This window comes from Falco rusticolus, chromosome 12 (assembly GCF_015220075.1).
Source record: "Falco rusticolus isolate bFalRus1 chromosome 12, bFalRus1.pri, whole genome shotgun sequence".
NCBI classification, from domain to species: Eukaryota; Metazoa; Chordata; class Aves; order Falconiformes; family Falconidae; genus Falco; species Falco rusticolus.
In genome coordinates this window covers 2,510,426-2,535,148 of record NC_051198.1, presented here as the reverse complement: position 1 = coordinate 2,535,148, position 24,723 = coordinate 2,510,426, and the positions used below count along the sequence as shown (strand labels likewise).

General features: G+C 41.8%; 1 protein-coding gene across 4 annotated transcripts in view; it reads right to left on the bottom strand.

The window, feature by feature from the left end:
• The window catches only part of CCDC85A (coiled-coil domain containing 85A), an 81,407-nt gene extending 58,029 nt beyond the window's left edge, over nt 1–23,378 (bottom strand). For 3 of the 4 annotated variants that reach the window (XM_037405763.1, XM_037405764.1, XM_037405765.1), the window contains exons 1-2: nt 22,571–23,378; nt 18,994–19,909 (exon numbers count right to left, since the gene is read on the bottom strand). In XM_037405763.1, coding sequence (XP_037261660.1) covers nt 18,994–19,909; nt 22,571–22,789 — 1,135 coding nt within the window. In that variant the 5' untranslated portion in view covers nt 22,790–23,378. Of the gene's footprint in view, nt 1–7,004; nt 9,454–18,993; nt 19,910–22,570 lie in introns of those variants that run through there. The other variant, XM_037405767.1, reaches the window with a different exon arrangement.
• Nucleotides 23,379–24,723: the final 1,345 nt, after the last annotated feature.

Genomic DNA, 24,723 nt, shown 5'->3' with positions numbered 1-24,723 from the left:
CCCACTATCAAAAATAAATGAAGGAAACCCAAACATTTTTAGAAGAGTCTTATCTTTTTAGCCACTGGCAGATTTGCAGTGATACACCTCAGTGTTGGTACAGGTGAAAGTCTGCCTTCATGGGAACAGGCACAGTGCTGCTGAAACTACAAAAATTATGTCAGGTCTGGATATGATCCCAAGTTTATTTGACAAGATGTATTATACAGAGGTAGAAAACACATGCACTAATCCTTTACCTATATGCAAAAGAAATTAAGTTTACTTCTTACTACACTGCAGCCAATGTATAAAAGGCAAAAAATATAGCCCAAACAGCAAAGAGTAATTAAGTGCTGCATTAAAGCAGCACTCGGAGGAAAAACACTGTTTTGCAAGAACAGGTAGTACTCTCACACCAGCTCTCAGATAATCTGTCTAAACACCAGCTCTCAGCTGAGTTTGTGATGCATAAGGCAAGGCCAGACCATTCTTCTTTTCGAGGATTCTGGTCAAGGGTATCTATGACTTTAATCTACGTAATGTTTCTTTTGCAATGCCCAAAGCATATTTGCCAAACCTAGATTAAATCTAAGTTTATTTATCAACATGGTTTAACATTAATTGTGCATCAGGCTCCTCAAACCACGTGTACACATGTACCATACCACCAAGTTTAATGAAGAATACTACTTTGCCCCTTAAAAGACCAAGTCCTCAAATCAGCAAATGCTGCTTTTGTACTTAAAATGAGGAACACACAGAAAAGCTTAAAGATGACAACAGCATCACTTCAGCTCATTAGGTTAGAGCTGTTTGTAAACGATCACAATTCAGGGCCAAAGATCCAAAGCTATACCTATCGAAATGTCAACTTCAGCGCATTAAGAAGACAGCAACCAAATGTATCTACTAAGCTATTTTTTTTTTTATTTCAGAGTAACATGTATTGTCCCTGGCCTGATGGATCATTTTGATTATGCTTACATACATACTGCTAAGCTTTTAAGCAGCTCTGCAATGCTGAAAGAGCAATGCAGTGAAAGCCATCTGGGTTTTCCACTGAAAGTCTTTATTAGATCCTTCTGTACTGCTGGATTCAACCTCTTCTGCCACTTTTGCCACGCAGCTGAATCTGTTCAATTTCACCACTGAATCTTCAGGCAAATCCCACAAGATTAAAGCAGGTGCAATGGATTTTGCACTTTGAAGAGAGATAGCTGAGAAATTAATTTTAAAAATAGATATTGTTGCAGCAACAAATCCTAACAAATTAAATAGCTAAATTTTTTGAGACTATTTAATAGCAAAACAGAATACAAATAATTGGACTACCTCCATTCTTCACTGCAGATAAGCCTAAACCATGTTTATAAAAAGCAAGAGACCATGTGTATAACTGATAGAGAAACTAGCACTGTAGTTTTTAACCTCTTGTTGGACTTCTAGTTTCCCTTCCAATGTAATTGCTTTTTCAATAGCGATAATCAAAGGACTCATAGTAATGATGTTCACAAATTGTTAAGATTAATTTAGTAAAAAGCGAAAAAAGATTAGAAAACATATTTTATTTTCTCCTTTTTAAATAGGAAAGCTCAGATTCAGTAACAGAGTTCGACTAACACAAACCTTTCACCCATGCCATGTAAGCAATCGCTTGAAAAATTAAATATTTCATAATGAAAGATTTCTGCCTTCCAATACGCAGGGGAAGTATCCTGCTTTACAGAAAACTCCGGTAGAGGAGTAGAGTGTATATAAAAAGAAATTCACATTTCTACACTACTAACTGCTAGATTGCTGAAGTAGCTGCAGTCATACTTCTCCATTCTCAATCACAAGAGAACACTTGCAGTAGGCACCTTGAAGTGCTCAAGACACCAAAAGCCATGGGGAGCTCAGAGATGCTAAGGAAGTAAAAATCCCAAGTGCCCATCCCGAGTCGGCCAGGATCAGCACTATCATGATGGCAGCTACACTGTGGCTGGCAGATACTGTAAGAAGTGTCCTGTTTTTCATCTGATACTAGAACAAGGGGGGAGCTATCTGCAAGTGACTAAAAACCTGCACAGTTACTAACAAATCCCTTCAATTACTATATTTATCACCCAGAAAGAAGTGATGTGTAAGTGATCATTACCTACATCATTTCATACCATTCAAGTCTGGAAATGCTGGAACTCTAGTTACCCCTATAATCTAATTCTGCTCCCCCACACCCCTGCTTTTTTGAAGCAGGGATACTGCTAAAAAACAATGCAAATTCATTATAATCCAACTTGGTTTAACTGGATTACAACATTTTCCCTTCTTCAGAGTCTTTCACTTTGACATTTTCTTTTCTTCAGAGTCCTGCACTTTACAACCTACGCACTCTCAATCTGTCTAACCTCATCTACTTTCTTTTCCTTAGAAAAACCTCAGAAACTACAAATTCTCTTCTGAGCAACTTTATCAGCTGTGCTCACTAGGGCACAACTCAAACCTTCAGCATCAAATACAGCCTGCTCCCACTACAGCTGTAAAACTACCTTCACATCCGGGTGATGTTTCCCTAAAGGTGGCAATCAGCTTCTGAACCCAGTTGCAGGAGTGAGGAGAAAGGAGATCCTGTTCAGTTTGTCCTTCTCTTTCCTTTCCGCTTCCAGCAATTGTGCACTTTTCCCCAGATGGATTACAGATGGGGTGACGAGAGCTCTCTGCCCCCAGGCTCCAGCCCCTGAGCATGGCTGGTGGAGCTGCTCTCTCCTTTCCTGGACACTGAAAATGCTTCATCCCTTGTAGTGTTGTATAAGGTAAATGGGCTGTCAAGAGCTCTGTACTTGGTTCAGTGTTTACAGTGCGGCAGAGAGGGAGACTAATGTGCTTCCCCTGCTACTAAAAGCTGTACAGGCAGCTCCTACCACGTCCTTAGTGAGGGCAGGAGCCCAGCCCTGGGGTGATAAACAAAGGCAGCACCCCAGGGAGAGAAAGGCAACAGTGATTTTTTTTGACTGTCTTCAAACCTGGACTGAGAGTCTCCATGTCAAATATCAACCTTATTGAAAGCAGCCTGTGAAAGAATAGAACTTCTTGAAAGATAAAGTGCAAGATTTCCTTCAGGTCAGAACATTGTGGGCAAAGACGGATGGCTGCCTGATTCACCTGGAATAAATTTCTAAGACCCAGCTCTTAGACCCCATTCTCATGACACCACTTGGGGAAAAACAACAACAACAACAACAACAACAACAACAACAAAAAACCCTGAAACCAAAACCCACCCTGCTTCTAAAAAGCCTGTGAACCCAGTGGGCACATCCAAGTGTATAAAGCCAGCCACCTGCATAAACAAAAGCAGTGTCAAACACTAAATGATTTCATTAGCTAGATCAGCATCTCAAACAGGACAACACAGCAAGTCATTCTCCTTTGAGAAGCAGCAAGATTACAGCGCACACATGCATTTCTATAGCACAGCACGCAAGAGTCTAAACCAGGCAAGCAGTCATTTATTCTAACTAGCAAAAGATGCTTCAGGTGTTGGTTTAGTACAACCTGCCTGTGCTCCTAAAAGGCATGCTAGGGTATTTTCTGGCAGCTTGTCTTTCAAAGTTTGCCTAATTCCATCCTTACGTGCACTCCAGCTGCTAGCTCCTGGGTAACATAACTGCTGGGAAGCAACAGGGCAGCCCAAGCGCAAGTCGTCGGTCTGGCGCTGTCCTACACCTCAGAGCATTTCCTAGAGTGGTAGGTAATATGGGTGATGCCCGTCGCATACCCAGATCTCAGCAACTTCACATCAGGAGGACCACATTAATTGGAATCCTTGCTTTCCCACCACTATGTAAGAGTAGTTTTAGATCTGCATCATTCCCTGAGAGAAATATTTTTGATCATTTCTAAAGAGGTTTATTTAACAGGCCAATTAGCCTCCTGCTATTTATCTCTCATGCTGGATAACAGTCAAACAATGTAGACAGAAGTATACAAAAGTATTCTGGTTATTCTTCTCTAACTTTTCAGCTATGCCAAGCTCCTCAGTCTCAGAAACATTTTCAGTTTCCCTTCACTGTATATAGATGAACGTGTTGCTACTTTACATTTTTTAATGCTCATGATTGAACCTTCACGTGGCTCAGGCAGGAGAAACACTATCACTTGGGGAGTGTGCTTGCTAGACCAAGGGCAAAACATGAGGTGTAACCAGTCACCGCATGAACATTCTGGACACTGTATTAGAGGATGGCTACTGACTGTCAGAGATACCCCAAGAGTTCAGCCTGAAAATTACTATTTTGACGCTTTCAAAATATCTGGGAAGTGTTTTGATAAACTATATTATTTTTTATGCAACTATCACTACTGCACTTCTTACTAGTGTCTTTGAATTTCTAACTACTTATTGTTCACTTTTCTTATTTGGGGTTCACAGTTTAACTTCTTGACCCACATCCTGTAAAAGTTTACAATGATAAAAAGGTGGTAATCCCATGTTGTAGTTATAAAATTGGTTAAATGCATTAGGAACGTTTATCCAGGAGAAAATGATACGGCTCTGCAGAAAATTCTATAAGCAAAGATATTTAGACAAGTGCTACATCAGAAGTAGCACCATATGTTCCCAAACTCCAGCATGAAAGACAAAATGCCTGTAAAATGAAAAGCAATGAATGTTTTCCAAAAGCTACCACCCTGAGAACTTAAAAATATGCACTCATTTCAAGTACCAAATAATCAGACCAATCTAATGATGAAGGAGATAATTAAAAGACTAACAGGTTGCTAAATTGTGCTCAGGACACACAACCTGGCGTTTTGCTCTCGTTTATAAGTAAGATTAAAATAGTAACAGTACCAATGTCTCTTTAATCTCTGCGCAGTTTTGAAACATTCGATTGCACTCAGACCGCATTTCATCATAAGAAGTGCCATTAAAAACTCACTACTTAGCATGGCAGGAAGCTGCTATAATTACAGTAACTTTCTACTCATAACAAGAACTGTTACTGTAGTGCTGTCATCACATATCACCCACTGGAAATGTTTAGGCTGTCATTATTGAACGTCAAAGCCTGATTCCCCACTGAGTATACATTACTATGGAGGTTTAAAATCCTGGATTGAATTCTGATTGGTGCCATTCATAAACATTTTTAGAAATGACTCTGTTCCAGTTACTTTGTACAGGAAACCTCCACCTTCTGGCAGACAGCGAGAACCTCTAACCAGTCTTTCCTCAAACACAGCCACTGATTCATGTGACTTTGTAAACATTTCAGACCGCAGTATTTGATAGATAGCAGCAGCAACCACCTAGCTGCTAGAAATGAGTCTACCAGCATTCAGCCAAAAAAATCTCAAAATACACTAGTTCACCGAGTTCTTATCATCCACATCTGCCAAGTCACAGGGATGTTCAGACAGAGACTCGTCATGGAGATTTATATCTGCTAAGTACTTACTTCCCCTCCTCCCTAGCATATTCACAAGATGCCACACTATTGATCGATACCAAGGGCCAAATGACCATCTTGCCAAAATAATGGTTCTTTTTTTTTTTTTTTTTTTAGCATATAAGAGCTTTTACTTTTAAATTTTATTCTGATGAAAGATTGATTTTGACTCATTTTGACTGTATCAGTTAGCAAACTGAATTTCTCAGCTGATAGCAGACCATGCCTCTGTTTCATATCAGCATCTTGATTTTCCAAATGAAAACAACTACAGCTACACAACAATTTGGCAGCATTAAAAAAAGGCCACAAGAAACAAGACAGAAAAATATAGCTTCCTCTAGTGAAGCTATCACAGCACTTCCAAGTTTGGATTCATTGTAAATCACCTTCTCTATGTGCAAGGACACTTTTACCCATCCCTGTAAATGCAAAAGGTACATTAACATCTTCTAATATGCCTGCTGCGCACACACAAAAATAATTAAAGACAGCTTTGCTCCCCACTGGCCAGTTTAGCATAATTCAGGAAATTCAGGAAGGAAGGAAACACTGCTTTAAAAGTTGATTTTGAAAGGAAACACATTGAAAATGTTTTTATCAAGCTAATTGTTCATGAAGGTGTTTTCTAGGTGTGCAAATAACCTCAGCCCTAGTTTTTACACCACACTCAAAACAGACTTAAGAAAAAAGCACTTAGAAAAGCCAGGTGATGCAAGAAAAAACCAGTAGCTAAACCTCAGAAAACCTGGATTTAAGGTTTAGTTAGTGACTGATTAATCTTATTTAGATTAATCATTTGTTTAGCTCATGGTTCTTCATACACAAGATGATGATCACAGTATTTGCTTCGCTCGTAAATTTTTTTGAGAACTACTGATAAAAAGCTTTAAGTAATAACCTGGCACTACCACCAGGAGTATGCATTTTCTCAAGTTAACAGCACATCCATAGCTCTTTATATACATCAAGGTCTCAACTTCACAAAGCCATGTTTTCCTGACTTTGTGCAACCAGTAGCTTGGCTATAATCAAGGAAGCATTCATGCATGTAAATCAGTGCGAGTTCCGCCACACACTGACACTGTCCCGGTCAACACGAGAGATCTCCAGGACTAGAACTGCCAGTTACTCCAGCTCCAGCTGAAAAGCGGAAGGAAGCTCTCTAGTCAGGGCTGCATGACTGTTAGGAGATAAAGCAAGACTGCTGCACAAGCCTCTGCAGGCTCACACTCCACAGGTAGAAGCTGGAGCAAGGCGAGGACTTTCTGATGGCTTTCCACAGCAACAAAGGGAGCAAAGAAAACCAGCTATGTCCTCCTCTCCTCTAGCTCCCTTGGCTGGTACCACCACTGCTGGTATCAGAGACTTGCTTTGGACCTTTCAGAAGCTCACAGGACTCTCTGAAGCACAGAAGCAGGCTTACACAGCCCAAACCAAAGCAAAAGCTTTTTGCCAACAGATTGGGCCTGAAAAGAACAGACATACTGCAACAGCAATTTCCAGAAGATGCTTCTGTGTCATTAGTCTGACTAACAACATGTTACTGATTCAGTCTTTCCCTCTGCCAGATGTTCATGAATTCAGCAAAATTCAAACATACCACAGACACACAAAATAGGTATCATTGAACATTTATTTTGGTGGCTTTCAGATCTGATACATACTTGGGTTTGGGTTTTCCAGAGTTTGTCTTTGGTTTTGATGGTTAAGTTTTCTGCACAATACACAATAAAAAAACATATGTTCACAAGCAAGATAACAGAATACAAGATCTGATGACACCGCTGCAGCGATGCCATACCAGAAGGTGAAGGAAGCCACCTGAACAGTGAGGAGCACACTTTGGTTTTGAGGAAGGCAGAGGATGCTCCGATCTCTCTGAGAATACTCCCCACCCTGCCAGAACACGCATTAGCATACTTGCATGCAATGAAATTGATACCAAGCCTTCTCTGACTAGCTATCACTAAAATCTCACAACTCCACACAGTCAGCCTCTAGCCCAGCTGACTGGTTTGCAGCTACCAGGCCACATCTTGCATGGTATGGAGGATAAGCACCAACAGAGCTGAAAGCAGACAGGCTCACAGATGAAAGCTTAGTCAGCATCACGCCAAGCCAAGATCTACGATCTCATCCATCCCTGGAACTCCACAGATCTGCAGCTGGCTTGAGCCCCGAATTAGAAATACATTTGGATTGATAAAGGGATGGGTATACATGCAGAAAGAGAACTGGACCTGCAATCCGTAGGTCAAAGAGCTACTTCTGATTTACACCATTAAACCAGAGAAATCTATTTTTGCTGCAATATGTTTCTCTACATATGCAACAAATGTCTCTGGTTGTGGCTAAAATTGAGAACATTCTCAGCTTTATCCTCTCCAGATTCCCGATAAGACTTCTGAAGCAGTGAAGAAACCATCTCTCAAAGAACCTTTCCCACTGTGTTTCACCAGATATGATGGGACACAAAATTAGTACTTAGTAATTACCATATCAACAGTCATGCTAGTTAGATGAGTAAACCAACTGGCTGGTTTATTCACCATCTAACTAGCATGACTATCCACACTCCTGAGGCATCTGAATACTATCCTGATGGGTAAGACACAGACCAGTGAGGCTCAGTGTTCAGAATTAAGATGCCTCTGTTTCCCTGGGAAACAGAATTTCCTAATAAACAGAATACAAACTTATCTGGATTTTTCTCACTCTGGGCAGTAAAAAAAATCTACTAATCCCTTTACTCTTCCATTACGGATCCTTTCCCACGAGTTTCAAGAGCCTCATGCTTCCTATGCATCATAATGCATTTCTGAGCAGTGCTGCTAAAACAAATAACTTCAAACTTAAAAAGATTTTTGGGGTATTAAAAGCACTTAATCAAAAATGTTAAATTTGAGTGTGTCACCTGACTATCTTTGCAGTCAACACCCTGTTTCTCCTGTAACAGGGACAACGAATAACCAAAGCTCTCACATTAGGTTTAAGAGACACCTAGGATTAATATCTATCATCAATTTACTGGAAAATACATCTGCTAAGTGCACCTCTACCAAACACAAAGGAGACAGAGCCAAGGTCTGCTACATTTGAAGTACAGATGTTTCCATATTGATAAATTCGACAGGTATTTTGCTCTCAAAGCAAACAGAAATTCTCATTCATTCTTCACTCATCATTCAAATATCCATTTTCCAAGCTGATATTGGAATCAACTCTGTCAATTCTGTTAGTTAAAACCATAAAGTAAAAACTCCATCAAGCAACAGAGGTGGAATAGAATATGTTGCTCAGGAAACCGACTTAGCTTCAGTGCTGGAAGTACATATTTCCAGGTGGCAGTTGGTAAGTGTTGACTTGTCATTTAAGTACAATACACTTGGCTTGATTTGGATTGTTGCCGAGTTTTCACGAAAGAGGGTCAAGCAAGTCTTTTTTGTGCCACATCTCTTTTTGGAATTCCCCAAGTATCTTTTCAGTACTCCATGGGTCTACAACCAGATGTACTTGCAGTAGTGTGACCAATACAAGGAGTGAGCACCATCCAACTCATTCTTGGCAAAACCAGAATGATACAGTGTCTTGAGAGTATCAACTCTGAGATCCACAATTCCAAGACAGTCTGATCAGCCACTTCTGTGCTGTCAGGAAATCTAGCAATTCATTTTTATCAGTCTAAATACAACTTTTTGGAACACCCCAAAAGGTTAAGAAATCTTTCCATTTTATTACATTCACTGAGAAGGTAAAATATGCAAATACCAACGCTTTAATACTAAAATTAGGATTTAATAGGTTCAGGATGCTTTTGCCCTCCTAGTTCTCCAAAATATTCGCACATGTTATGGCTGCAGGCAGTCAAAATGTAGCATTCGGCATTATTGATCGGAGTGTAGACCAGGTATCAAGTTCCAACAAGAAGGAATAAATCAAAAAGTTCTTAGCACCTGTACCTGGAGGAGACACAGATTCTGGTATCTTCTGCTCTTTAGTTAAGACTGCAGAGCCTTTGGTCTTGGTGGTTGGAGAGCTGGTTAGGAAAAAAAACATTGTTGGAACACTTTGGTTTCATGTTTCCTTTATGGGCCTAATGATAGTGGAAAAAACCTAAAATTCAAAATTCAACTTCAGGTTACAAAAAATTAAAAAACGGACACAGGCAAGCAACATGAATGGTAATAACAACCAAGTGACTTCATTCACAGCACTGCAAAAGCATGGATATTTAAGCATCTTGCTTCTGTCTCTGGGCATCTAATTTCTGTGCAAGTTGGGTGCCAATGAGGAGTGAAGTGCTCAAATATTTCCAAGGCTCTAAGCCAATTTTCAGGTTCTACCTCAAGCATTCATATGCTTGTGCCTGATGTATTTGGCTGCCTTCAGTGAAATGTTCTTTTTCTCTCTCATAATCAAACAGTATTTTGAGAGACCCATCTTAATGTCATTGGTAATATTTTCAGACCACAAAAAAACTGAGATGGATTTTTAACATCATTAAGATTCATTCACTGTAAAACAAAAATAGACTCAGAAACCAAGAGGGGATGCAGGTCACCTATCAATGCTTTTTCTCCAGGCTTATCTGAACTGCACATAAATGTGAGCTACACAGTGACATCACCCCTGTAAACTTCGCAAAAAGCATTTTTTTTTTTCCTTTGAATCCAAGCTACAAGTACATGCTCCATAAGCCCACAGCAAACATTTATCAAGGCAAATTTTCACAATTCACAGAAACTTAAAGAGATGCAGTGAAAGCAATCTAGTGAGTTTTGAGGTCAAAGATTTGAAGGAGGCATCTCACTACTGATCAAATTAGAGAAGTTGGCTATTACAGGCATAATAGCTCTGGAATAACTCGGGTAACCTTGAGGAAGTAGTGAAATGGAGACCTTTAAAAGACACTCAATATTGTTGCTTACCACATGGCTCACTGTGCTTTTTCAGCTCTAACGTATCTTTTACTCTTAACCCTGCTTGAACACTACTGTGTTTGATTAATCTAAATAACCACTTAAATTATTATACGGAATTTTAAAAATCAGTATTAAAAACCTTGTCACCATTTTTCCCCCCCTCTGTAACCTGACATAATATTCAGTGCAAAGTTTACACAAGTCATGCAAATAAAAAATAAGCACGTACTTGCTGAAGTATACAGGTGCACAACTGCTGGCTTCTTCCTCTCCCCAAGAATGTACATAAACAATGTAAATATGCCAGACGTTTTATAGCAGAATGACAAGTTGAACTAAGACTATTTGTTATTCACAGTCTTCACATAACTGTTCATCTTTAAAGACAGCCTAGCTCAAGATAGCAGCTTTCCCATTCACAATCAATAATTTGCAAACATTTTCATGCTGTGTACCAAATGCTCATGGACAGATCTCAAATCATGATCCTGACTCTTCTGTGTATTTTGCAGAATGAAAAAGCACAAGGAAAAAAATACACTAAAACATTAAACGTGCACAGACTAGTACCATCAGTGTATTTATTCTTTTAAAGACAAATTTGGTATATATCCTTTCCCCTCCATGTTACACTTGGTGTAATTAATTTCCTCTGAAACAGATTACTGTTATTACTGTTACAGTATATCTTGCTGGTTTTCAGTCCCACTGTCCAGGGCCTCTCCCAGGTTAATCCTTCCCTCTTCTCATTTCATCTGGTATCTTTCTGTTATGACACTGTCTGAAAATACCATCAGTGATCACATTTCAAAAGAACTTTAAATAGTACAAAGAGGGTAAAGAGAGAAGGGTGAATTTTTCTCCTCACTTACTTAAATACGCTTTTATATTTCATGATTGTGAGTGCCCCACAGATTCCTGAAGATTCTTAATTCATGTATGTAAAGGATTCGGAGAACATTACTAAAACCCTTCACATTACTTCAACTTTGCACTAACAGTGTAGACGGCATTGTTAAGTTCTTGAGGAATATTTCAAGTCACAGCTGGAGAGCAAGCATGTGGAAAAATTGCATCCATATACAAAGGAACAGTGACCAAAAGAACCACCTCGCAGCAACCAGAAATTGCCACACTGGACCAGACCAATTAGTGTTTTAACTTTCCCCGCCACCCCACCCCCAAACTGGGATCAGGGCCAGCTGTTTTAGAGAGCGACACACAAAACCTTTTGCCATTAACAGCACTGGAACGACACACCGGAGTGAAATTCACCATCATTTTCTATTACTAAGCTGATGTTCACCTTAGACCAAATGAGTGAGACCTCTTCCCCCAAACACCAGGGATTCCCTTATCTTTCATTGTGTATTATCCAAAGGAACATATGATACTTCTCAGGACTTTAACTGTTGTTGGGCTCTGTGCCATTTCACAGCAATGAGGGTCTGGCTAAATCTGCTAGTGTTGCTTAAGAGTTTAGTTACAACTGAGCATCCTATTAAAATACTTCTCCAAATTCCATGGTACACTGCTCTGTCCCTTTTTCTTTACTAAGGCTTAACGCTGCAGTTGTCTGCAGACAGACAAGAACACTGATGCTTACACAGTAGACTATTCTACAGATTCAGGCATACGGTTGTGTTAAAACAGATCATACCACAAGCACTGTATAACTTGGGTTTAATCTTTCACGAGTATGGATATGGTATATTAAGATGTACTTCTTTCTGCATTAAGCAAAATTCAAAGCTCAGCGTTTCATTCCTAGCTGATTCTCTTAAGAGAGCCCACCCTTTTAACTATTCAAGAAGCACATGCAGACAAGATTTATATCAAGATCATGACTTGAAGATAACTCTCAGTCCTCTCTCAGTAACTATATATCTGTGTATATGACAATAAGACCTAAGATAAGCTGTGCTTCAGTCTGCTAATTAAGACATGACTTACTGGCTCCGAAGCCGATGAATTTTCATTGCTAGAGTCATTTTCGTATGTACAAAAAGCTTTATTATACCTCATTAAATACCTTATAATTTGGAATGCCTCACTGTCCTTGACTCCTGTCAAAATCTATGCACTTTGTGTGTGAACAGTAGTACAAAATTTTAACCCCATGCTATATTGACTGCTACACTCTTCCCTAATTGTCTAACCAATTCAGCTCCAGTCCCTGCACAACCTGCAGCAACACTCCATTGTTAACTTCCTAATAAATAAAGAAACAAACAAATAACAATTAAAAAATCTTATTAATAGATAGAACAGAAGAGACGGGATACTGATTAACATACAAAATATATACCCTACAAGTTCTTAAACAAGCAGCAATTACCAAGAGTTATTGTAGTATTCTAACTCTGCATTATGACTGCCAGAGTTCAGAGGATTTCACAATTTAATCACTGTAATATTTCTAAAAACATATTTTACTATTATAAAATCTAACACTAACTCAGAAAGCTGTGCAAAGGACTATGTTACATGAGGTCCTGTCCTCAGGTTAAAGGTACTCTTGCTAGACAAGGCTTTAACGTAAGGACTCTCTACTCCAGCACTAAAAACCAGAGTAAAATAAAAATCTGCCCACATACCTGAGGCAGGCAACACTAACAGTCGTGCCAGCTCCTGATGAGCTCTCAGAGGTAAAGGCAAGCATCTTGCATCTTGACCCAATATGAAAAATAAATAAGCTTCTCTATTGTGTACATATCAAAACAAACTCCCACTCACTACTCAGAAAATACATTCTTTTAAAAAACATATGATTAAATAAACAAAACAAAAGAAAAATCAGTATGACAGATCCATCCCAGATGTAACACTATTAAAGTCAAGGGATGCACACAACTGCTGGCTTGCAGAGTGTTTGTCAAGACACCATCAATAATGGCACTGTGATACATTGTTAGCCTTTCACTTCTAGAGGTCTGTGGTCAAACGTCAGTGGAGTTCCAACACTCAAAACAAGAGATAGGGCCACACATCTCAAATTAATCTGCCAGCCAGCATGGCTACTAACCTCCACTTCATACTGGTTAAATGTTTGGAAGGGCACCGTTCACAGGTCTGCAGGGAGAGTTACTGCATGGGCTGTATCACCACTTCTGTGTGACTGTGGTACGTCACACGAACTGGGGGATGAGTAACCAACTCACTGGCAGAAGCATTACAGTCAGCACCAATCCCCTCCCATCTTACTAACACACACACACACACTCATTACAGACTAACACAGACTTCATTCTAAAAGATACATGGCATACTGGTGATGGTTTAAAGGCAATATATCTATATTCCCTACTTTGATTCTTGCTTCCATCAAAGAAAGACTGAATTAGCATCAAGTCCTTGCTGCAAAACAAAGTCATCTGTGCAGCAGGACAGCAAACTTAAGAGAAAAAGGAAAAAGTACAAAGCTTGAAAAGCAGAAAAAACACGACAAATTAAAGTAGTGACTTCATAGAAAGCACTGTGTATCACACGTGGCTGTGGTGTGTTCGTAGTCCTTGTAACAAGGAAGGGTGTTCAGCTGAATCCCTCCTGTACTTCCCACCGTAACATGTAGTGCCACTGCCCGTCTAGCACCAAACAAGACCGAGAGAGAAGCAAACCTCTGCGATCAGCACCAGTTTGTTTGCCACTTTGATCACCCACTGAACTTTTCAGTAATCAAGAGGGCTGGAACATCCATACCACCCTTTGAAACTAAAGTTTCTTTATAAGGAGAGGCGTCACTCTTTTCCATTAATGTATCAGCAGTTTTGTTGGGAGGATTATTGTAAAACATTCAAACCAAAACTGGCTTTGTCAGTGCCATTGAAGATATCCAAGCATGAACTCTTCCCAAAAGCTATATAACATGAGTTTCTAGTAGGTTCATTGTTTTGATATTACAAGCTACGTTTTCAACCTGAAAAATTCCTCCACAAAGAATGAATTTGGTAATAAATGCAGCATGCTCTAGTCACACACATATTCACATATCATGCCCCAGTTCTCTCAGTGTGTAACAGCTAAAACTAATTTACAAGTTTGACATACAAAAAAAATCAGTTGAAAAACTCCAGCTGACAAAGTTTCAGAGCTCTACACTTTAAAAAAATACATTTCCGAAATAAATAGTAGACTACTTCATACAGGCAAGCAAAAAATTCTCTCAGCCCTGTAGCCTTTGTTTATACAGCAACAGGTTACTCTCAAGAGCAACTAATGCTGTACCAGGCTCCCAACAGCAGACACACAGTGCTGGGTGCCATCAGGAAAGCTCAAGTCACACACAAAGTATTGTACACCGCTATTAATGACAGGCAAATTATTTCCATTTCAACTTTAAGAAACACATAAGCAAACCTACATTGAACCATGACATCATTTCACTATTTGGCCAGCACGATGTGAGCTATTTCCACAGAGAGGGTATCAGTTAACCCAGTAACACTATTACAAGTTTTTTTCTCTCTGAAGTCATACTGCAGTCTCCTCTTTTTACTCAGCACAGTATTTTCTGATTTTATTTTCCTTATAAGAAGCACATTTATAGCAAAAGTTGTTCAGAATTTAAGCTGAGTCTCCATTTAGCCTACAAATACCTTTGTTCATGCAGAGAAGTGCTGTTGCATTTGTTCTGTAAGGATCCTCACACCTCCAGCAGTATATATAGTGTTAGTCAGCAGTTTTACTTCTCTTCATTAATAACCTCAGCAGGAAGCGAAAAGCACATACGAAAGCCTTCTGATACTTGCCTTTCACACAGAAGTCAAAGCCCAGAGTAAAATAAAGGGCTTCTTAAAATAGAAAGTTTACAATAAATTGCTTAGAATAAAAAACACCACTTAGATTGCAAATGCTGAAAGCACATCATTTACGTAGAGGCACTTATACCGCCCATTATTTCTGTCAGACTTAAACTGCCATGTATTATTCTAGGTTGCATAAACGTTCTCTTTAAAATGTTTTTACTGTTGGTATTTTCCCTTCTAATTTCAGCAATCTTTCTATCCCATATACCTCTGTGCTCATTACCCAGAACGTTTAGGTGTCTGATCACAGCAAATGATGATTGCGTTTTATTTGGTTAGATCCTTTAAAATGAAATACATGTTTTTAATTAACAAACATCAAGCCAAACGTAGCGCTCGCATCCCATTTTCTGTCACTCCAAAGGTTGAGGATACTCATTTCAGAAAAATATGCAGAAGAACCCTGAAGTTTCGGGGTTTTTTAAAGCTTTATAAATCTTATAAACAAAAGCTGCCGTGTCATACAAGAGAAAAAATACCAAGATCAAACCTTTGAGCATAGAAAATGAGAAGAATTGGGAAAGGAAATGTTACCCCCTCATCTTTTATTCCTTCAGCTCTGCCTATGGACCAAAGACAGCTCTGGACTAAAGCAATTTCCCGCATACCTCATGACAGCTTAAAATATGCATGAGGCCCAAATGATTAATGCATATACCATATCCTGTAAAGCAGACTACAACTACACATCATATTTCTGATAGCATCGTAATATTATACTGTAGCTGCTTTACCTTTAGCTGAAGAGTTTGTCAGAAACCTGCAAATGCTCTGACTCTGTTCCCTGTGTCTTTACATACAGTCGACGTTGTGGTATAGAGAACTGTATACTACCAAACGCATTGCTTTCCTGTGGTCATGCAAGTGCTGACAAGACCAGAACCCCGGGTAAATGGGACCTGTTAGCAGCATATGGAAGCTCTCATTTCAACAGGAACAGCCAGGCTGTTCAAAAATGTGCTTCCTAAATAGGAACAGCAATTTCAGGTAGACAGTGCTGTACTTTTTAGAATGAGGTTTGACATGCAGAGGAATACCTTCTCCTCTCAGACCTGATTCAGGGTCCAGTTAAGACCAAGGAAGATGGGCCAGGCTTATACTGAGTCTGGTAGGTTCTGATTACATAGTTAAAACTTATTATTTTATTCTTGTATTTACAAAGTAGACAAAAAAGATGTTAGTCTTTGCTATTCATCCTTTAAGATCACAAACACTTCACTCCTGCTGCTCAAATGACAGTTCACAAGTACTGCAATAAGATTACAAGTGCCCTGCAAAACAGCCACACAAATGTGCAGTCAAACATCCACTTAGCTAGATATATTCCAAATCTGCAAATAAAGTAGGTTCCACCAACATGATATAGTATACTTACTACATGATTTTGGGATAAAGAATGGAAAATAGCGCTCCAGGTTTCCGTGCCACTTTCTAACTCACGTTTTCACAATTTCACCATTCCTTGCAACAGATACAAAAGATCAGGATTTTCATTGCAGCTCAATGCACAGTCCCCCATCTATACTCAGTTGGCAGGTTCATGTATACATGTCTACACAGAACATGCAAATTAAGATTTAGACATTACTTTCACAACAATAACAAGTGGTAAGGATCAGCACTTTTACCACTTCCACATTAACTGCTCTTCTCCACAACTTCACAGTAGCTGACAAAAACATAACACAAAAACCCAAAACAATTCAGCCTTGCTGTGAAGACCAAGTATTTTCATGAAGTTTAAGGCCTCTTCCTCAGTGCAAAGCTGTCAGGAGTTTTACCAAGTTTACCAAGCTCAGATGAATGTCAGAATTAAACCTCATGCTTGCATCAAATTATATAAATATGAAAGAAGAGAGGTTTGACAACTCACTGGTGAGAGAAGTCCTTCTGCAGAAATGATTATATAAAGCACAGGAGAGGCAAAGCTCCGAGCAGAGTCAATAAACAGACTCCCAAATCACCAGCTGCCCTCTCCAGCATTTTGTGGCCCGAGTCCAAATTGTAGATAGCTGAAATACTCTGCACAAAGGACACCAGTCAACTCAGGTTTCAAGTAACAACTGCTTTCGCTGCACTGTTAATAATATGGCAGAACTCTTAACAAGACTATTTGGACAAAAAAAAAAAAAAACCAAAAACCAAAAAAACCGCATCAGAAAGCTCACCATGTTGGGAGCAGAATAAAAACATATCTTTGCGCATGAGTTTTAAAAATACATACTCAAAACGTTAGATCACCTTTCTACATAACCTACAAAATTACTTTCTACATAATTCACGTAATGTCTGGATGATGAACATCATGAGTGCAAGAAAGAAGCCACATTTAGGAAGTGTGGTTCTGTACTTCACACTGCTTACAGCCAGGTCAATTTTAAACAGAAAGAACTGAATGGAGAAAGAAATACAGTATTTAATGGAAGATTTTTAAGACTGACTTTCATAACTTATGCATCACACATCTTCATGCAGTTGTCATACACTCATCTTCTTAATCATTTCAAAATCATTAAAAGAGAAGTCCCTACACTTACCACTTTGGGGTTCATCAGCCCTGTCAGGTATATGCATTCCACTGAAAGTAATCTGAATTTGCTCCTACAGAGCAGGCTGTCTTAACTGAAGGCATTCTATAAGTTAGTCACAATAGGTAAATGAGAGCGTGATGTGATAAATGATGAGGACAGCAGCCGGCACAGAGCTCACTGTCTCCTCCACCTCATAAGCAGATCCAACTACAAGTGGTCAGTTCCACCAATGTCAACACAACTTCTCACAGCTGCTTACAAAATGGAAACACATAAACTCCATCCAACACAATTTACTAAGGCAAAATCATCGCTTTCCACAGAGTTTGACCTCAAATCTAGGAGTACAGCTCTGAGAAATGAGTTTTCAACTACAATGCTGATTTCCTTCATGAAAATACCTCAAAAGCATACAGAGGAAACAAAACAGACTACAGAAATTCTGCTAAGTCTGTAAAAAACTACTTCTGTAGCACAGTAGAATGTCTGAACTTTGGTTTTAGCAATTGCATTTGCAGTATTTCATTCATTTCAACAGTTGTAGACGCTTGTCTTTCAAAATAACAGAAGACTTAAATTGTGACCATCTTGAAAAGAAGTACTTAATCTCTATCAGTGAGGATAAACAGCTCTTAAAAGCCAGGCATGTTTATTGGGTATCTTTCTAAAATGCAGCAATAACACCACACAAAAAAACCCTTAAGATCTCCTTTAATTTTTAATTTGTTATAATTAAACACATGCAAACTCAAGGCTTTGAAAGGCTTTAAGAGCTATGGGATTCATTTATATTGCACCCAGCTCTTCATCTGAGATCTTTCCCAAAGTTTATGGAAAGGGATATAAGAAGCCTTTCATCAACAAACAGGAAATTTTAAAATCTTTAAAGCTACTGACAGGGTAGATTAAGGAGGTGGAAATGAGATTGGAGACACCTCCATTCTGCTGACTCAGATACAGGTAGGACAAGAAGCATATGCAATTTCTCTCTGATGTAAACAGAAATCTACCCAAGGACAAACAGTTCACACCTACCAAGCACACAGCAGGATCAAAGCCAAGAGTTGCTTCTTGATACCCAACACCAACACTCATGATGTACTTTGCCTCTACTTTTTTAATCCACCCAACACCCACTGGATGGACAAACAGGTATACTCCGATTAAACTGCTTGCTGAAGGAATAATGCTGACTCCAGACTTGTTACCTTTCCTTTCACATGAAACATTATTACTCCTTTTCTAGAAACAGTTGAAATAGCACTGAAACTACCTTAGTAATTTTCAAAGTGAGTTTTCTCTAAATATATTGACCCACCATTCATTCCGTTGTATATACTTCTGTGGTGAGGTGACAGGTCATCTGTTACTTGTCTCCTGAGGGTACCTTCTCTGCTGCCTCCACTGAGATGTTTGAGATGCTCTGGGCTCCCTCCATAGTGTTGTTTGAGATGCTCAGGGCTCGTACCCCTCACTTTGTGGAGATGTTCCGTACTTCCACTCGGCGTGTGCTTTTGAAGATGATCTGGGCTGCCACTGCTGTGCTTTTGATGCTCAGGGCTACTACCAGGCCTCTGCTTTTGAAAGTGTTCAGGGCTACTGCTCAAAACGTGCTTTGGGATAGTTTCTGGACTGCTGCTGCTGTGCTTTTGTTGTTCAGGTGCTTTGACAATGGTTTTGTGATGTTCCGGACTCGGTCCTTTCAGGTGATGATCAGGACTGCCAGAACTCCTAGGCTTCTGCAGGTGCTCTGGGCTGATACTCCTGTGTTTCTGATGCTCAGGGCTTCCTTCACCACGAGCTTTTTGAAGATGTTCTGGACTTGTACTTGGATGATGTTTATGGTGGTCTGGACTGTCTGTACTTCCCGTGCTAGAAGTACTACTCCCATCACCGACATCTCTTATGTAAGTACTCGTCGCAGTTAACTGGCACAGGCTGATTTGGCTGTCAATAGAGCTCCGGCTGCCTGCTCCGCCACTTTTCTCCTCATCCAGCAACACACACAATTCCTTCAGCTCCAGGTTCTCCTTAACCACTTCTTCTTGCCTCACTTCCAGTTCTTTCAGCTTTTGCAAGTATAAAGCAACCTCTTTGTGCATAACACTAGCACTGTATCTGCCCAGTCTCTGCCATTCACGGGACACCTTCTTGCCTTTCTGCCTGTCATCATCCAGAAAGCAGCAAAGGTCTCTCAGTTCCTGGTTATCTTCTTGCAGCTTCTGGTTGATATCCTTTAAAAGAAAGATTATCATGACAGAGAAGTGTCTAAAAGAATTAACATTATAGCGTTATGCAAGCCAGTGGATGGTACTGCTATAAACCCACCATCTGAGCACTCAAGTGAGACATAAATAATTGTGTCGGTAGATCTGGCATATTATAACAGCATCATGCTTCAAACAAACAACGCTGCTGTCCAGTAAAAAGTGACTATAACATGGAGCTAATCTTGAAGGGTTCAAAGACTAACTTCTGATACGGCATAAAAGTTTCAGGTGCTTAATTAATTTCATGCTAAATATCAGAATAATATAGCTCCAAAACTAGGCAAAGGTCATCTGTGCTCTCATGATGATCTCATTCCCTTGAGAAACATCCACCTGTGAGTTATTGCTGAATAAAACTGCAAGGTACACCAGAAATTGTAATCCCACTTAAAATAATTATTAACATTTATACTTTCTATTCCCTAAAGCACATTCACATATAAAGATGAACATATTAAAGATTTTTAAAATCTGAGTTTTGTTTGATTTTGTTTCAATTTACATAAAAGAACCTTGTCAGTCATCACTTAATCAGAATTGCTTCAACTACTCTGAAATAAAATAATCTGTCTTAATAGATTTTTCACTTCTAAGAAAACAAAGCAGATGATTCCATGCCCTTCTCTAAGTGAGGAACAGTCTGAAGCAAAAATGTTCAAGCAATTACTATAGCAGAATAATATGCCAAAGAAAACTTGTTCAATATTTCATCCTCCTAATTTTACTAAACTGGCTTGCAACCATATTTATCTTTCTCCCATCTAAATATTCATTCCTTTTTAAGTATGAAACTAGAAGTAGAGATCAGCCACTACTGTTAAAAATTTTGCCTTATGGAAAGACCATTTTAGCACTGTTTCTTGAGAAAAGGAAGCTTTTGCAGCTCCACTGGATTTGTGTGCATGCATGCACGCACAAGTTTACCCGATCTTTGTTTCAAAATAACTTTGAACTTGACCACTGTCAACCTATCTTTGAGAAAGGAAAAATCTCAACGAGGCTACGAGGTACCCTTAGCTGGTGAGACATACTTAAAATGATCCCATGGTGGAATACAAAAGGTTGTGGGAGCCCACAGCCCATCAGTCAGAAGCAGGAGGCACCCATCCACCAAAACCAAGGGCAGCTGGCCATTCTTACGCATGGACCGGTTATTTCACACAAGACAAAGAAGGTAGATGACCAGGCACAGGGCTCAAAACCTCATTCTCCCAAACTCCTTTTAAAATTTCCAGCAGAGACATCTGAACAAAAGGTGGAAGTTAAACAGCACTTCAGGGATTCAGAATGGAAAGAGGAATTTGCACTCCTTCCTACACATCTTGGCGTGTTGTGTTACTTATCTGGAAGATGCATAAATCTGTATGATGTCACAACACCTTTGCATATAACTGGGAGAAAGATTCTGTTGTTGTAATGCAAGTTACATTTAAAATGTAAGCTTTATTCTTACTGAAGTACTATCATGGATGGCTCTTTTTCACCCCCAGACACCACATACAGTCAAAAAGAGGGAGGGAACACACACACTCATACTCTGCAGAACAGGAAAACTTGGGAAACAGGAACAGTGTTCCCCCACATGCTATTTATTTTATGCTATGCTATTATTAAGGACACTTTCTCAATAATTTAGTTGTTTAAAGCTGTTCTACAAATTAAGAACGCCCTTCTAATGTACTCTCACGTAGTACATTAGCTGATTGTTTGTATCTCTAAGCCTACACTGCATCTGTCTCCTCGCCTTCCCTCCAACCTCATCTCACTGAAGGAATTCCCTAAAAACAATGTCCTTTCTCGAAGCAACAAGACAGAAACTGTTTTGCAGTCATGCCTACTTTAAGGTAACTTTCTAGATCTGCAATACACATGTACATGCTACATTAGGGTACTTATCTGTAAATAGTCACACTATCTTCCCAATTCTCAGAACTGGGAGGGAAACACTAGGAACCATGCTTCTCATAAAAGGAAGAGTAAAGAAGGGATAAGTCATTACAGACTTGGTCTGCCTCTGACTGCAGTCTGCACAAGCACACAATCGAAAATGGTTTGACTGGAAATAGGTTAACAGACGTCTTTTTCAGACAATAAACTAGGCATTGGCTCTAATCGTTCCAAAACCGAGCCCAAGGGTTTGCCATCACCTGCATCCTGGAAATGACCAACTCTCTCCAGCAGCCTACCAGCCTGCCCGACAGATTATTATGTCACCTTAAAATAGTGACAGAAAACAGCGTAAGCTACACCAAACCTTTTGAATGTAGTGTGCTCTGCACACTGTTCTTTCACGTGCACTTCTGACAGAACCGTTTAATCTCATCAAAACCCATGAAGTCTAACACAACGGTGACAAGACTTAGGTGTTTTTATCAGCCCAAAGCACACTGGGGCAGAGCACAAACCGGCTGTGCTCCACAGCCTGCTGAATAGCTGGCCGTCTCTTAACCGGACACTAGATTTTTAAGCAGGATCGAATGCTATTCTTTCCAGTCCTTGTTCACTTTTCACGCGATTCCCGGTAACAGCTCCTCCCAGATCATCCACCTGATGAGATTGTTGCTGGCAGGACGGGCGGGGGACGCGGCAGAAACTTCAGGGGTCCCACCCTGCCCACCCCGCTACCTTCAAGCCTCGGATTTCGCCGAGGTGGAGCTGGAGGCGGCGGTTCACCTCGCGGATGAGGTTGCTGTGGTCCAGCATCGCGCTCATCTTCTCGGCCTCGGCGCGGCGGAGGCTGCGGATCAGCTCCTCCTTGCTCCACTTGAGCAGCTCCTCGTCCGACACCTTGGACAAGTCCTCGGCCGGCGCCGCCCCGCAACTTTCCGCCGCCACTTTGGCCATGGTGGCGGCGCGGCAGCCCGGGGACCACAGCCCTCCCGGGGCCGCCCCGCCGTGCGCAGGGGAGCGGGCAAGGCCGGGGCCCGCGGGCGGCTGCTGCGGGAGGCCGGGGGTGCCCCCGGCTCCAGCGCTGGCGGCGGCCGGGCCGGCCGGGGGGTTACCGGGGACCAATCACTTCTGGCCCCCGGCAGCGGATCCTGGAAAAAAAGAGGAAGAGGAGGAAAGGGTGTGGAGGAAGCCGGGCCACAGTCTGGGGAGCAAACTTCCCCCGCCGAGAAGAAAAAAAAAAAAAAGAAAAATGAAAAAAGACCAAGACAAAGGAAACGCCAGGGAGCCCGGCTCCTTCAACAGGTCGGCGGTAGCAGGGTGCGCCTCGTCCCCCGCGCCGCGCCGGGGCTGCCGGGCGCGCTGCCTCTCACGGTAATCGCCGCCCCTGTGCTGCGGGCTGCCGGCGCGCCGCGCGGGGCGGAGGATGCCGAGCCCCGAGCCAGCGCACCATGGCGGGGGCAGGGCGGGCCGGGCCCCGCCGCAGCGGCGGGAGCCGAGCGGGGCGGCGGGAGCGGGGCGGCGGGAGCGGGGCGGGCGCTGCCGGCGCCAGTGGCGGGCGCGGGGCGGCTGGCGGCTTTTCACCGGGGCGCGCGCCACGTGCGGGCCCGCGCGGGCGGCGGGGGGGCGAGGGGCGGCGCGGGCCCCGCGCGGCTCGCGGGCGCCACCTGCCGCGCGCTGCCCGCCGGGGGCCGCCCGGGGCCCGGCCCCGCACGTACGTACGGGTCCCCCCGCCGCGGCCCAGGGTGCCGCCGGGGCTGCCGCGGGCGCACCTGCGTGCAGCACGGCTGGCTGCGGCCCCCCGGCCCCGCCGCCCCGGCCCCGCCTCAGGCCGCACTTCCCTGAGCGGCTTCACCGCTGGCAACGAGGGTACAACGGGCGGCCGCCGCGGCCCAGAGGGACCCCCGGGCGGCTGGGCGGGGGCACGGGGCAGCACCGAACGCGGCCCCGCCGCCGCCCCGCACTCGCGGGGAGAATGGTTGAGCTCAGCAGAGCCCTAATCAGGCGGAACGCGGCACGGCTCCTGACAGCAACTCCGCACCCCGGCTGAAGGTTGCGTGCCGTGAAACGAGCTCCCCGCGGAATTACACCCGGGATATTTGTATTTCTTCCTTGAGAATGTTCAGTCACGGTGTGGCAAGAGGCTTACATTTCCCAATTTGCTAAGAGATACAAAGCCTCTACATAAATCTGCCTTGCAGATGATTTGAAAATGAAACTTGATAATCCATTCATGCTGCTTACAAAGAAAGATGACATATCTCAGTGGCAGAAGTGGATGAACTGAAACTATTAGGTGAATAATTGGTTGAGTTCCCATTTTCAAATCGTCTAGTTCCCCCTAAACAATCCCCTGCAGGCAGAGGAGTGTGCCTCACGTAATAGGCCCTTACTACCTCCAATTTCACAATTTTGTAGTTACTTAGCATTAAAGATGATTCCTGATTCTTGAGGGGAAAATTTCAAGTACTTAGTATCGGCACTGGCAGATGACGAGGTTGTAGCCCCACGACCAGGGCTGGCTCTGCAGAAGGCAGCTGCAGAACATGCGCCCTGCCCACCCCACCATGGCAGTCCCAGCTGTCTCTCTCCGCATCTGGCTGCCTCGGGTGACTCTCTGCCCTGCCTGCTGGAAGACCAGCCAATGCCACAGACCAGAGTAGCCAAGGATTATTTTCTGCTTTGGTCCTATTTAAAAACAGCCACAAGAACAGTTGAATCAAACGCTATACCTCTGTTCTTATTCCTGATCTTCTCCTTGAACTATCAGCTGTCACTTGATCATAATAAAAGTTCTCCTGCTCCTATCCATCTTGGGCTACACTTTGCATTTTCACCATGCCAGCAAGTCCTACATGTCTTCCCTGCCCAAGCACGGTTCAGAGATGTTC